Source organism: Lutra lutra, chromosome 3 (assembly GCF_902655055.1).
Source record: "Lutra lutra chromosome 3, mLutLut1.2, whole genome shotgun sequence".
NCBI lineage: Eukaryota > Metazoa > Chordata > Mammalia > Carnivora > Mustelidae > Lutra > Lutra lutra.
Window position 1 is genome coordinate 48,185,432 of NC_062280.1, and position 16,109 is coordinate 48,201,540.

Here is a 16,109-nt window from a genome sequence, read left to right on the forward strand (position 1 = left end):
TACATTCATGGAATGATGGAGGAGAAGAGGCTCAGGGTCCACACACCCCCAGCAGCCCCCTCCTCCTGGCAGGTCCACACTCACCCTGTGTGCAGAAGGGCCCTGAGAAAGCAGAGAGCTCGCAGTTGCAGGAGAACCCCCGGGGTCTCTCCTGGCAGCGCCCCCCGTTGTGACACAGATGCCCGTAGGTGCTGCAGTGCCCTGGACAGCCAGGCTGCACCCCCGGGGTGACCTGTGCCCTCTCCTCCAGGTCCAGCGCCTTCCCGTTCAGCTGCAAGGATCGGATGCACCCCAGGAAGCCTCTCTGTCTGGTGGCCGTGCCTCCTGAAACAGAGCACAGGATGCAGTCCAGATCCCGTGCAGCCAGGGCTCTATGGGAAGACGCAAAACTGGGGCCCTCAAACACCATTATGAACAGATAGAATTTTCAAAATGTAAATTTTGACACAGTTGGGAGATATTCAAGGACACTGAAAAAACTTTTTTTAAACAGCTTGACTTTGCTTAATGTTTATTCTAAACAGGTTTCTTGTTAGTTAACTGAGGAATTTATTTTTAAGTTAGTTTTATTAGAATATAGAGCGGGACTTAATAAAACATCAATATTATTGTAATGATGATAATGGAATGTGGTGGACATTGATATGATTAGCTAAAACGTAAGGATCTTTTTAAGCATAAAACTCCAGATGTCCATTTACAGCAATAGTGGAATAATGGGACTGGATTTACTCTCCCACCTTGAAAATAACTTAAAGAACCAGAAAAATGTCAAACAACAGTTCTGAAGGCACTGGGCATGTGGACACAAATGGCGGTCAGCCCTGGGCATGAGAAAATAACAATTCAAGCTCTCCCATTACTCCAGCTTTCTGCCTGGGGAGTTTAGGGGCCAATGTTGCTTGTCTCCCCAGTGAACTCAGCAAGTCTGCAGAGGGCCCCGCCAGAGCATTGACCTCAGCGTTAGCCAACACCATTTGTGAGGAAACATAGCTAAAGGGGATGATAGCCCACATCCATGAACTGGGAGAGGAATTGACAAAACGTCTTTACCACCCAAAGCAATCTACAGATCAGATGCAGTCTCTACCAGAATCCCAATGGCATTTTCACAAAGAGAAAAAAAAAATCTAAAAATTCATACATACCCCAAAGGACTCCAATGAAATCTTTAGATCATGCCTTCTGATTTCAAATTATGTGACAAAGCCACAGGGATCATAAAAGGTTATGGGCATGAAGAGAAGTAAAAAGACCAGTGTAGCAGAATAGAGAGCCCAGAATTAAACTCACACAAATCATACGCACTCAAATAATCTTCAACAAGGGCACCAAGAATACAAATGAAGAAAGGATAAGCTCTTTAATAAATGGTATTGGGAAGCTGGATCCACGTGCAAAAAAAAAAAAAAAACCCCAAAAAACAAAAAAACCCCACAAAAAAACAACAACAAAAAACCCCCAAAAAACATGTAGTTGGACTCTTACCTTACACCATAAACAAAAATCAACTCAAAATGAATTGAAGACCAGGGAGGAGACAAGATGGTGAAGTAGCAGGCTGAGACTACTTCAGGTAGTGGGAGATCAGCTAGATAGCTTATCTAAAGATTGCAAACACCTACAAATCCAATGGGAGATCGAAGAGAAGAACAGCAATTCTAGAAACAGAAAATCAACCACTTTCTGACAGGTAGGACTGGTGGAGAAGTGAATCCAAAGTGAAGGGAAGATAGACCGCTGTGGGAGGGGCCGGCTCCCGGGAAGCGGCGGAGTAACGGAGCACAAAAGCAGGACTTTTAAAAATCTGTTCCGCTGAGGGACATTGCTCCAGAGGCTAAATTGGGGTGAAGCCCACACGGGGTCAGTGTGGCCTCAGGTCCCGCAGGGTCACAGAAGGATCCGGGGTGTCTGAGTGTCGCAGAGCTTGCGGGTATTAGAGCGGGGAAGCCGGCTACAGAGACAGAGCCAAGGAGTGAACTCTAAGCTCAGGGTTACCTTGAACCGGTCGCAGGCTCGGTCAGCTTGGAGCGCAGCCGGAGGCCAGGGAGACGGGAATAATTGGGCGCTGTTCTCTGGGGATGCACTGAGGAGTGGGGCCCTGAGCTCTCGGCTCCTCCAGGCAGGAGACCAGGAGGCCTCCATTTTCATCCCTGTCCTCCGGAACTCTACGAAGAGCGTTCAGGGAACAAAAGCTCCGGTAAGCAAACCCAAGCAGATTACCCAGCCCCGCCCCTGGTAAGGGCCGAGTTGCAACTCCGCCTGGGGCAAAGACACTTGAGAATCACTACAACAGGCCCCTCCCCCAGAAGATCAACAAGAAATCCAGCCAGGACCAAGTTCACCTACCAAGGAGTGCAGGTTCAATACCAAGGAGAGCAGCGGAATTCCAGAGGAGGAGAAAGCAAAGCATGGAACTCATTGCTTTCTCCCCAAGATTCTTTAGTCTTACAGTTAATTTAATTTTTTTTCTTCTTCAATTTTTTCTTTTTTTTCTTTTTCTGCTAATTTTTTTAACTTTTACCTTTTTCTTTTTTAACTTTTTAAACTAGTTTATCTAATATATATATATATATATATATATCTTTTTTATATTTTTTATTTATTCGTTTTCTTTTTTTAATTTTTTTTTTCTGAACCTCTTTCTATCCCCTTTCTCCCCCCTCCCCCCACGATTTGGGAATCTCTTCTGATTTGGTTAAAGCATATTTTCCTGGGGTCTTTGCCATCCTTTTAGTATTTTACTTGCTCCTTCATATACTCTTATCTGGACAAAATGACAAGGCAGAAAAATTCACCACAAAAAAAAGAACAAGAGGCAGTACCGAAGGCTAGGGACCTAATCAATACAGACATTGGTAATATGTCAGATATAGAGTTCAGAATGATGATTCTCAAGGTTCTAGCCGGGCTTGAAAAAGGCATGGAAGATATTAAAGCAACCCTCTCGGGAGATATAAAAGCCCTTTCTGGAGAAATAAAAGAACTAAAATCTAACCAAGTTGAAATCAAAAAAGCTATTAATGAGGTGCAATAAATAATGGAGGCTCTCACTGCTAGGATAAATGAGGCAGAAGAAAGAATTAGCGATATAGAAGACCAAATGACAGAGAATAAAGAAGCTGAGCAAAAGAGGGACAAACAGCTACTGGACCACGAGGGGAGAATTCGAGAGATAAGTGACAACATAAGACGAAACAACATTAGAATAATTGAGATTCTAGAAGAAGAGGAAACAGAGAGGGGAAGAGAAGGTATATTGGAGAGAATTATTGGAGAGAATTTCCCCAATATGGCAAAGGGAACAAGCATCAAAATCCAGGAGGTTCAGAGAACCCCCCTCAAAATCAATAAGAATAGGTCCACACCCCGTCACCTAATAGTAAAATTTACAAGTCTTAGTGACAAAGAAAAGATCCTGAAAGCAGCCCGGGAAAAGAAGTCTGTAACGTACAATGGTAAAAATATTAGATTGGCAGCAGACTTATCCACAGAGACCTGGCAGGCCAGAAAGAGCTGGCATGATCTATTCAGAGTACTAAATGAGAAAAACATGCAGCCAAGAATACTATATCCAGCTAGGCTATCATTGAAATAGACGGAGAGATTAAAAGCTTCCAGGACAAACAAAAACTGAAAGAATTTGCAAACACCAAACCAGCTCTACAGGAAATATTGAAAGGGGTCCTCTAAGCAAAGAGAGACCCTAAAAGTAGTAGATCAGAAAGAAACAGAGACAATATACAATAACAGTCACCTTACAGGCAATACAATGGCACTAAATTCATATCTCTCAATACTTACCCTGAATGTTAATGGGCTAAATGCCCCAATCAAAAGACACAGGGTATCAGAATGGATAAAAAAACAAAACCCATCTATATGTTGCCTACAAGAAACTCATCTTAAACCCGAAGACACCTCCAGGTTTAAAGTGAAGGGGTGGAAAAGAATTTACCATGCTAATGGGCATCAGAAGAAAGCAGGAGTGGCAATCCTTATAGCAGATCAATTAGATTTTAAGCCAAAGACTATAATAAGAGATGAGGAAGGACACTATATCATACTCAAAGGAACTGTCCAACAAGAAGATCTAACAATTTTAAATATCTATGCCCCTAACGTGGGAGCAGCCAACTATATAAACCAATTAACAAAATCAAAGAAACACATCGACAAGAATACAATAATAGTAGGGGATTTTAACACTCCCCTCACTGAAATGGACAGATCATCCAAGCAAAAGATCAACAAGGAAATAAAGGCCTTAAATGACACACTGGACCAGATGGATATCACAGATATATTCAGAACATTTCATCCCAAAGCAACAGAATACACATTCTTCTCTAGTGCACATGGAACATTCTCCAGAATAGATCACATCCTCAGTCCTAACTCAGGTCTCAACTGGTATCAAAAGATTGGGATCATTCCCTGCATATTTTCAGACCACAATGCTCTGAAGCTAGAACTCAATCACAAGAGGAAATTTGGAAAGAACCCAAATACATGGAAACTAAACAGCATCCTTCCAAAGAATGAATGGGTCACCCAGGAAATTAAAGAAGAATTGAAAAAATTCATGGAAACAAATGATAATGAAAACACAACGGTTCAAAATCTGTGCGACACAACAAAGACAGTCCTGAGAGGAAAATATATAGTGGTACAAGCCTTTTTCAAGAAACAAGAAAGGTCTCAAGTACACAACCTAACCCCACACCAAAAGGAGCTGGAGAAAGAACAAGAAAGAAACACTAAACCCAGCAGGAGAAGAGAAATCATAAAGATTAGAGCAGAAATCAATGAAATAGAAACCAAAAAAACAATAGAACAAATCAACGAAACTAGGAGCTGGTTCTTTGAAAGAATTAATAAGATTGATAAACCCCTGGCCAGACTTATCAAAAAGAAAAGAGAAAGGACCCAAATAAATAAAATCATGAATGAAAGAGGAGAGATCACAACGAATACCAAAGAAATACAGACAATTATAAGAACATACTATGAGCAATTCTACGCAAACAAATTTGACAATCTGGAAGAAATGGATGCATTCCTAGAGACATATAAACTACCACAACTGAACCAGGAAGAAATAGAAAGCCTGAACAGACCCATAACCAGTAAGGAGATTGAAACAGTCATCAAAAATCTCCAAACAAACAAAAGCCCAGGGCCAGACGGCTTCCTGGGGGAATTCTACCAAACATTTAAAGAAGAACTATTTTCTATTCTGAAACTGTTCCAAAAAATAGAAATAGAAGGAAAACTTCCAAACTCATTTTATGAGGCCAGCATCACCTTGATCCCAAAACCAGACAAGGATCCCATCAAAAAAGAGAACTACAGACCAATATCCTTGATGAACACAGATGCAAAAATTCTCACCAAAATACTAGCCAATAGGATTCAACAGTACATTAAAAGGATTATTCACCACGACCAAATGGGATTTATTCCAGGGCTGCAAGGTTGGTTCAACATCCGCAAATCAATCAATGTGATACAACACATTAATAAAAGAAAGAACAAGAACCATATGATACTCTCCATAGATGCTGAAAAAGCATTTGACAAAGTACAGCATCCCTTCCTGATCAAAACTCTTCAAAGTGTAGGGATAGAGGGCACAACCCTCAATATTATCAAAGCCATCTATGAAAAACCCACCGCAAATATCATTCTCAATGGAGAAAAACTGAAAGCTTTTCCGCTAAGGTCAGGAACATGGCAGGGATGTCCGTTATCACCACTGCCATTCAACATAGTACTAGAAGTCCTAGCCTCAGCAATCAGACAACAAAAGGAAATTAAAGGCATCCAAATTCACAATGAAGAAGTCAAACTATCACTCTTCGCAGATGATATGATACTATATGTGGAAAACCCAAAAGACTCCACTCCAAAACTGCTAGAACTTGTACAGGAATTCAGGAAAGTGTCAGGATATAAAATCAATGCCCAGAAATCAGTTGCATTTCTCTACACCAACAACAAAACAGAAGAAAGAGAAATTAAGGAGTCAATCCCATTTACAATTGCACCCAAAACTATAAGATACCTAGGAATAAGCCTAACCAAAGAGGCTAAGAATCTATACACAGAAAACTATAAAGTACTCATGAAAGAAACTGAGGAAGACACAAAGAAATGGAAAAATGTTCCATGCTCCTGGATTGGAAGAATAAATATTGTGAAAATGTCTATGCTACCTAAAGCAATCTACACATTTAATGCAATTCCTATCAAAATACCATCCATTTTTTTTCAAAGAAATAGAACAAATAATCCTAAAATTTATATGGAACCAGAAAAGACCTCGAATAGCCAAAGAATATTGAAAAAGAAAACCAAAGTTGGTGGCATCACAATTCCAGACTTCAAGCTCTATTACAAAGCTGTCATCATCAAGAGAGCATGGTACTGGCACAAAAACAGACACATAGATCAATGGAACAGAATAGAGAGCCCAGAAATGGACCCTCAACTCTATGGTCAACTCATCTTCGACAAAGCAGGAAAGAATGTCCAATGGAAAAAAGACAGCCTCTTCAATAAATGGTGTTGGGAAAATTGGACAGCCACATGCAGAAAAATGAAATTGGACCATTTCCTTACACCACACAGGAAAATAGACTCAAAATGGATGAAGGACCTCAATGTGAGAAAGGAATCCATCAAAATCCTTGAGGAGAACACAGGCAGCAACCTCTTCAACCTCAGCCGAGCAACATCTTCCTAGGAACATCGCCAAAGGCAAGGGAAGCAAGGGCGAAAATGAACTATTGGGATTTCATCAAGATCAAAGGCTTTTGCACAGCAAAGGAAATAGTTAACAAAACCAAAAGACAACTGACAGAATGGGAGAAGATATTTGCAAACGACATATCAGATAAAGGGCTAGTGTCCAAAATCTATAAAGAACTTAGCAAACTCAACACCCAAAGAACAGATAATCCAATGAAGAAATGGGCAGAAGACATGAATAGACATTTCTGCAAAGAAGACATCCAGATGGCCAACAGACACACGAAAATGTGCTCCATATCACTTGGCATCAGGGAAATACAAATCAAAACCACAATGAGATACCACCTCAAACCAGTCAGAATGGCAAAAATGAACAAGTCAGGAAATGACAGATGCTGGCGAGGATGCGGAGAAAGGGGAACCCTCCTACACTGTTGGTGGGAATGCAAGCTGGTGCAACTATTCTGGAAAACAGCATGGAGGTTCCTCAAAATGTTGAAAATAGAACTACCCTATGACCCAGCAATTGCACTGCTGGGTATTTACCCTAAAGATACGAACGTGGTGATCTGAAGGGGCACGTGCACCTGAATGTTTATAGCAGCAATGTCTACAATAGCCGAACTATGGAAAGAACCTAGATGTCCATCAACAGATGAATGGATAAAGAAGAACTGGTATATATACACAATGGAATACTATGCAGCCATAAAAAGAAATGAAATCTTGCCATTTGCGATGACGTAGATGGAACTAGAGGGTATCATGCTTAGCGAAATAAGTCATTCGGAGAAAGACAACTATCATATGATCTCCCTGATATGAGGAAGTGGAGATGCAACATGGGGGGTTAAGGGGGTAGGAGAAGAATAAATGAAACAAGATGGGATTGGGAGGGAGACAAACCATAAGTGATTCTTAATCTCACAAAACAAACTGAGGGTTGATGGGGGGAGGGGGGTTGGGAGAAGGGGTTGGGGTTATGGACATTGGGGAGGGTATGTGCTATGGTGAATGCTATGAAGTGTGTAAACCTGGCGACTCACAGACCTGTACCCCTGGGGATAAAAATATATTACATGTTTATAATAAATAAATAAATAAATAAATAAATAAATAAAAATGTATTGAAGTCTTAAATGTAAGATCTGAAACTATAAAACACCTAGGAAAAAACATAGCTAAAAAAATCCTTGGCCTCTGTCTTGGCCATGATATTTTTGTAGGACACCAAAACACAAACATCAAAAGAAAAACAATCAAACTAAAAAGCTTCTGTCCAGCAAAGGAAACAACCAACAAAATGAAAAAGCAGCCTACAGACTGGGAGCAAATATTTATAACACATATATGGTGTAGGGTTAATTTGCAAAATATATAAGGAACTTCTACAACTTAATAGCATAAAACCAAAATCACCTGAGTATATATGGGTAAAGGCTCTGAACAGACTTTCTCCAAAGAAGCATGCAGACAGCCAGCATGTACATGAGAAGGAGCGCTGCACCACTGATGACCAGGGATGTGCGGAGCAAAGCTGTAGTGGATTATCACCTCACAACTGTTAGAGTGGGTTTTACTGAAAGGAAAGTGCTAACAGATATTGGAGAGGATGCGGAGAAAGGGGACAGTGTTGGTAGGAAGGCAAATTGGTGCAGCCCACAGTAGGAGTTTCCTCGAATGTTAAAAATAGAATTACCGTATCACCTGTTAATTACTCTTCTCTGCATATATCCAAACGAACTGAACTCAGTACCTTGAGGAGATACCTGCACGCCCATGTTTATTGCAGCAGCCAAAATAGGAAAACAATAGAAATGTCCATAAATATCTCACATTAGATATGAAAATGTGGTATATTATTCAACCTTAAAAAAGAAGGAAATCCTGTCATTTGTCAGAGCGTGAGTGGGTGTGGAGGACATTATACTAAATGAGATACAAAAGAGAAAAACAAATGCTCTTTCATCTCATTCATATGTGGAATCCAGAATCATCAAACTCATGGAAACAGAGTGTAGTGACCATCAGAGCCCCGGGGGGTGGGGGGATGGGGCAGGAAATGGGGGGTTACTGTTTGAAAACACCAAGTTTCAGTTATGAGAGATAAATAATTTCTAGGGATCTAGAGCTAACAACACGTTTTGTACCCTTAACATTTTTAAGAGGTTAGATCTTCAAATGGGCAAACAAAGTCAAAAGTTGAAATATGTTGGGAGGATATTGTTTGATAAATCGTCAAACTAGAGATTAAATCCTTCTGCTCAATTGTTTCAGAAATCCTGAAATTTTATTTATACCGCAGCCCACCTTTTATTTTTCTGATCAAAGTAGGTAAGAAATGAGTTCCTAAAATGAAGATCAAATTTCTCTTATTTCACAATCTAGAAATAAATTGCATTTTGAGAAAACGTTTTCAAAAATGTGTATATTGTGCTTATGTAATTAATCTCCCATAATCAATACCTACAGTTATTTGCATTAAAGAATCAAGCTCAGACATGAGACTGCTTTCCACTAAGGGATTCTGAAGAGATGGAGGTCTCCAAAATGCATGTACCAATGGCCCCTGCCCAGAGCAGCAAGAGGCAAAGCAGAGGGTGGGGCAGAGATATCTGGAGACAGCACCATGCTGTCCCCAGAGGCTCCCCTCCTGGGCAGGATCACACGTGGGATGGCACGTTGAAGGAACTGACTCCATGTGGAGAATAGCTTCTGTATTCCCAGAAAAGTGCCCCAGCCACTGATGGTCGGGGCTGGCGTGTTTGCACAGTGTGAGGCTTACCCTCCTTGGAACAGTCCCAGCGAGACAGACAGGACACAGTGCAGGAAAGCCCGGGGCAGACTGTGCACAGAGGGCTGAAGACCATGTGTCTCCATTGTTCAATGTTCTCAGGCTATTTCTGATGTTTTAAATTCTTTGAAAACAGCCTACTACTGCACAGCAACTTCAGGAGGTCAGACACTGGTGCAGAACCGTGTCTGAGATCTTACCTTCGAACACTAATCAGTGCTTCAAAGATTTAGGATTAACTAACCCAGTGTAACAACTGGGACATAAAAGTGGGGTTCACAGAAGTTTCAATCACTAGAAACAAAACATAAGAAGTGAAAATATCCCATGATATTTGAGGGATTTTATGTCTTATTTATAGTTACTCAATTAAAAAAAATCTTTATAAACGTTGTTCAAGTTTGGCCAAGTGACCACAGTTCAGGAGTCTAGTACAGTGCCTTAGGCATAGAAACTTCAATAAATATATCTCCAATAACATAAAATGGTAGTGGCGCCTGGCTGGCTCAGTCCGTTAAGCAGCCAGCTGGATCTCAGCTCAGGTCTTTTTTTTTTTTTTTTTAATTTTTGTTTACTTTTAAAATTTCTTTGCAGTGTTCCAGAATTCATTGTTTGTGCACCACACCCAGTGCTCCATGCAGTACGTGCCCTCCACAATACCCACCACCAGGCTCACCCAACCTCCCACCCACCCCCTCCCCTCCAAAACCCCTGTTAGTTCCTCAGGGTGCACAGTCTCTCATGGTTTGTCATCCCCTCCAATTTCCCCCAACTCCCTTCTCAGCTCAGGTCTTGATCTCAAGGCTGGGTGTTCAAGCCCCATGTTGAAAAAAAGTAGAAAAGAGCAAAACAATTATACAGAAAATAGGAAAACCTGTGTTTGTGAAACATCAGGGTAAGCTTCCTCTTTCGGGTAGGAGCCTGTAAGACAATGAGACAGTTTGTAGGGATCCTGGGAATCTGGTTCAAACTGAGACTGGTTGATATTTCATTAATAGTTGGAGATTATTTTTCATTTGTCGGAGTTCGTAATAAATAAACAGTATCCTTATTCATTTGAAATGTGTGGAGTGGTCACAGGAGGGCTAATCCCTCTGTCTTACTGATGCCCCAATCCCAGTAAAGCTGTTCGTGAACAACACACGGGAAACGGAAAACCAAGCGGCCAGTGCAGTGGCAGCCCCACAAGGCTTGAGCGGAGTGATGCCAGCGGGGGCTGAAGGGGTCAGGGAGGAGGCCATGATGCCCACTGATGGGGTGGGGGTATCAAGGTGTGTGGGGTGGTGGCTGACCCTCCTGGCCCTCTTGCTGTTTCTGGGGGGCCCCCGGGTGGGGACCCAGCATCTAGAAGTGGGAGCCGCTGATGTTTGCCTCACTTCTGGGCACGAAGTGGCCAGAGCAGCGCCCGCTGCTTGTCCCTTAGGAACCAGACTCAGGGAGGTCAGTGCCTGACCCCCCGGGGCAGCGAGTTGGCTCCTGCGTCCACACTGGGGACAAAGGCACCTTGTTGCCATGCCAGGAGGTCAGCGTCCAGTGTGAGCAGCCCTGGCTGCTGGAGCCTGGAGCTGCCCGATGGGGCCAACGGAAGTGAGGGCTGGTGCGGAGCTACTGTCCCACCCCTGCCTCGCCTGTCCCCTTTCCTTGGAGTCATCCACCCCACTGCACACACCCCAGGCTTGGGAAGGGCGCCGGGTTACACTCACCCACAAAGAGCTGGCTGTTGAGCTGCAGGCGCATGTGTCCGTCCTCGGGGGCTGTGTGTGTCCCGGGTGGGAGCAGGTCCACCTGCAGCCAGGCCTCCTTGATGTTCCTCTCGGCCCGGACCAGGTGCCACCGGTCGTCATTGAGGGGGCCGGGCGCCTGCACTGTGACCTCACAGGGCCCGTTCCCGACATCAAAGGAAAAGGCCACTTCTCTTGGGGCTGGAAACATGATACATGGGAAGGTCGGAGCCATTTCCCAGAGGGGCCTCAGGGACACAGGGGAGCGGCCCTCCCTCTGACCACGGGCAGAAGAATATTATTCCAGGTAGACCAGAGGGCAAAGGGATCTCGTACTTGGGAAAATAATGATTTTTAAAAATATGATTCAGAATGTGTTAATTCACTTTGATTTGTGCCAGATTGAAACCATAATTGCATGTGTAGAAAAACTATAAAACATCTGGATTTTGTATAGAACTTGGTCCAGACCCTCACCCATTTTATAATGTGAGCAAGCTGGAGGTGCACGGGTGTCTGCGGCAGGCTGCTTGGGGGTCTGGTGAGCACCCTGTGGCAGAGTTAGCTGAACTCGAACCCTGTCTTCCCCCCGGATGAATGTTTCTTAGACTGGACCCTGTGTGGACTGGTGCTTCCACTGGCTGTCATGTGCACCACTGCTCCTGCTGGGCAGGGGGCACAGACCTGCAGGACTGGACCCGAGTCTCAGGCTGGAGCTGGTGGATGGAGGGACGAGGAGCGTCCAGGCCTCCTTGACCAGTGACAAGGGCCCCACAGAGTTTTCTGGAAACTTACAGCGTAGCTCCAGGCTGATGAAGTCTGTGATCCCCAGGTTCTCTAAGAACACCCCAGATGAAGCTCTCGTCTTGAAAAAGAAGGACACGTCGGCGCTGAGCTCTGCGTGTAGAGTGGGGAAGTGAAGGTATGAGGTTTCTGTGTGGAAGGAAGCCGAGTTCCAGAAGGATCCTAGGAGACAGAAGGGAAAGGTCTCACTTTCAAAGCTGTGTTTGCTGTCCTGGCTGCCTTCTCCTGAGCGTGCCCACAAGATGCCTGAGTTGAGAGCTCAGTGGGAGTGGGGATCCATGAAGACCCTCTCCTCGTGGGGCAGGAGAGAGCGCCTTGCAAACTGTGTCCATCTCCACACCACCCATTAGGGATATCTCCTCTGCATCCAGGCAAGTCACTCTGATAACATTCTCCACAGTTTATCATCAGACCTTATCTCATCATTTAGAATGTTAAGCATGTACATAGCTGAATTTGAAAAAATCCTGCAGAAATCCAAAGAGTTGCCCATCATAACCCCAGGGACTCAGCTGATCCAAATTGTTCCAGCCTCACCAGGCTCGTTCCCCAGAGTGCGCACTCCCATCTTGACTGGGACGGAGAGGGGGAGACGCTCTACCAAGCCTGCTCTCCCAGACAAGCATTTTCCCCTGAGTCCTGATAAGATGGGTGGAAAGTAACCACCCACACTGGTTTCTGCCAGAGCATCTCTAATCGCTCAAAGTTAATGAAAAATAAAGAAACTAAAACCTCTCAAAGATAAAAAGCTTCTTCCCAAGGATTAGCTCTTTGATGGAAATGAACTTTCAAAAACACGTGATCCTGTGATGCAGTGTGACTTGGAGCCACCCTCTGGTTGAGCTCCTCCGCACTTTCCTTCTGAGTTTGTATGTCCTGGCCTCCCTCTTGCTGGGGTTGCCTCCTGTTGAACCTGAGGTTGGGCATGGTGCACAACCTGGGCCGTGATGACCCTGCGTCCTGGCTCTGAGGCCCCATACCTGACAGCACTCACGTCTGAATCACTTTTCCTGGAGCATAAGCTCATGCATGGTCAGAAAACAGCCACCTCAAATACCTCTCCACTCCATGTCCAGAGGACAGACGCAGTCCTGGCTAGCCTCTGCACTGCGTGTCTCTAGCCAGTATCACCTCCTGCCAAGCTGGTCTGCTTTGCAGCTTTCTGGCTGGGGGTGGGGGGGGCAAATCAAGATGTCGGTTCTCAGGTTTTCCTGGGATTCATGTGGAGCCAACAGCCCCTTTGCTGGCTTTCTGTGGAGATACATCTTGGGAATGTTTTGTTTTTCTAGAGGATAATTAGGTGAGGTGAGGTGAAGTTTCCTCTGCACAGTTCTTCCCAGGGGTAGGTCCTGGTCTAGTTCATGAAGGAGATGGCAGGTGATTGCCAGTCACAGGGGTCTCTGTGGCCACACTCAGTGGGACCACGCTGCTCTTCCAGCAGCGTGCTGACTTGGGACAGCACCAAAGAGAAAAGAAGGACTCTTCCCAAACACGAGCTGACTGGTCATCAAGAATGTTTGGGCTTAAAATCCCAAATTAGAGAAAACAGTTTTAAAGGTTTATCTTTTGAGTCACTATTCAAGGGGGTACCTGCACCCCCATGTTTATAGCAGCAGTATCAACAATAGTCAAATTATGGAAAGAGCCCACATGTCCATCCACAGATGAACGGATAAAGAAGATGTGGTGTAAATATACAGTATTTATGCAGAAAGAATGGAATCTTGCCGTTTGCAATGACATGGATGGTGTTATGGTGAGTGAAGTAAGTCAATCAGGGAAAGACAAATATCACATGATTTCACACGTGTGTGGAATTTAAGGAACAAAACGTATGAACATAGGGGAATAAAAGAGGCAAACCACAAAACAGACTCTTAACAAGAGAGGACAAACGGGGCTGCTGGCGGGAGGTGGGCAGGGGATGGGCGATGGGCTAGATGCGGGGGATGGGCATTAAGAGGGGCACTTGTCATGAGGAGCACTTGGTGTTGTACATAAGTGATGAATCACTGAATTCTATACCTGAAACAACAACAACAAAAAGCGTATCTTTCATTTCATTTCAGTTTTGTAAGTAGACCAAAGGGAAGCTCTGGGGACTGGTTTAATCTAGTAGGCTAGAATCTGTTTCCCGTGGGCTACATGCTTCTGCAATGAGTGAGTCCGAGGGGGAGGACCTCTCATCTTCTATGTGGCTGAAACCTTTGAACTAATATGGACACTATTTGGCCACCGAGCTCTTGTTGGTGGAACTGGACGAGGTGACCCAGTGCCTATCTATTGCCTGCACCCTCAGGGGCCTGGGTCCTCTGTGCCTTGGGTGCGAAGTCGGGGTCCAGGAACTCACGGGTGGGAGCCATGAGTTCTGTAGGAGCAGACCTACGTGAGCCCTGCTCTGGGGGGTCTGACAGGAAGGGCTGTGAGCCACCCAGGAAAGAGTCACATTATCATATGGACCTTAAAGGTAGAGATCTGATAACAGGCCTGCTTGAAGCCAACCTTTATCTCATGTGTATATAGATGGGTGTGTGCAGGTGCACCTGTGTGATATAGAATGGTTACTTACATAAGAAAGAGATGTAGCATTACATATGTTTTTAATATAGATACATATACACAATGTACTATATATATTATATATGTAACATTACTATATATACAGTGTAACACTGTGCACACATGTGTGAGAAATATGGCTGTATAGACAGACACTGCCCAGTCAGGGAAATTAGCTCTGTTAGCCTGACTGGGTTAAGATTGATTTCATAAATATTTTCTTTTCTAAGCTTTTATTTGACCTATTAATAAATTATCCTAATAATTATTATTTAAAAAGGAATAGAGACCATGTTAAAGGCATACTTTTATAAAACAAAGATGTTTACTTTAAAAATTAAAAGTATATGAAAATAAAAAATCTGCTTCTCAAAACTGGAAGTATAAATTACAAAATTGCTAAACTGACTGAGAGTTTTCTAGCAATCCATCTTTCTGATCATTTAAGAGACTGTTAAACACAGCTTCTTAAGGAGAAAACACTAAGGGTTACCGCTTTAGCTTTGGGACATAAACACTCGTGTGTCCATCCAATACTTCAGTGGCTTCTCTTGAAATCTGTAATGTCTTTGAAAGTAACAATTGGGATCAAATATAAAGGAAAATGCACATGAAAACAGTGAACTATGGGGCTGGCTATAAGGACAGTTCTGGTTGGAGGCCAGCTGGAAGGGAACACAGCTCATCACACGCGTCTGTGCAGGAGACCCGCTGCCCCGTGCAGGGGAGGCATCTGCAGACAACATTCGTGGAGCTCACAGGAAGTGAGAATTACTCCTACAGCTATTCACACGGCAAGCAGACTGAGAAGCCACCTCAGGCTTCAGTGCCTGCATTCCCTTCTGGGTCTGTGGGGGACTCCCCTAATGTGGCAGCTGCTACGAAGCTTACTGGCGTTCCTAAGATACAACAGGTTCTTTGCTATCTACAGCACAGAGACATGTTTACTTTAAGGGCAGTTGGGCCCAGCAGGTCCAAAGCAGGTAGAAAGAAGTAACCTTGGGCCCAGAGGTTCGCCAGCCCTCCCACCCTAGTGTAGGGGCAAGAGAAAACGTAAGTAAATCGCTGTGATGCTCCCATAGTTTTCTGCATGCACCCTGCCGTCCGCCATGAATTCTTGCACATCTGGGATGGAAGCGCTGTGGCTGAGTGAGGCTGGGGCCCAGGAGGTCTGACAGCCACTCCCACCTTCCTGTACTGTCGGCCTCTTCCCTGCACATTTCCCAGTCTCTGGGCTTCCTCCCTTGGGCAGTGTCTGCCCAGAATTGCCAGGCTGCCCTTCATCCCCTGACCTCTGCAGGGCTCTGTCCTTGACCTCTTCCCTTCTCTCGGGACATGCACCATCCAGGAGACCTGTCCTCACACGACTCCCACAGATAGCAGGCAGCCTCTCCAGGGACACCATGTGAGCAGGGCCAAGGCCCTCTGTCTTGCCTGTCTGTGTTCACCCCACAGACATCTGGACCAGCCTGTTC

The 16,109-nt window shown here is 44.2% G+C and overlaps 1 protein-coding gene across 1 annotated transcript in view; it reads right to left on the bottom strand.

Annotated features, from left to right (window-relative positions):
- LOC125095101 (contactin-associated protein-like 4) overlaps positions 1–16,109 on the bottom strand; it is a 133,870-nt gene that overhangs the window by 13,824 nt on the left and 103,937 nt on the right. The window contains exons 17-19 of the mRNA XM_047721057.1: positions 12,067–12,237; positions 11,254–11,472; positions 85–324 (exon numbers count right to left, since the gene is read on the bottom strand). Of these exons, the coding sequence (XP_047577013.1) occupies positions 85–324; positions 11,254–11,472; positions 12,067–12,237 (630 nt within the window). The remainder of the gene's footprint in view (positions 1–84; positions 325–11,253; positions 11,473–12,066; positions 12,238–16,109) is intronic.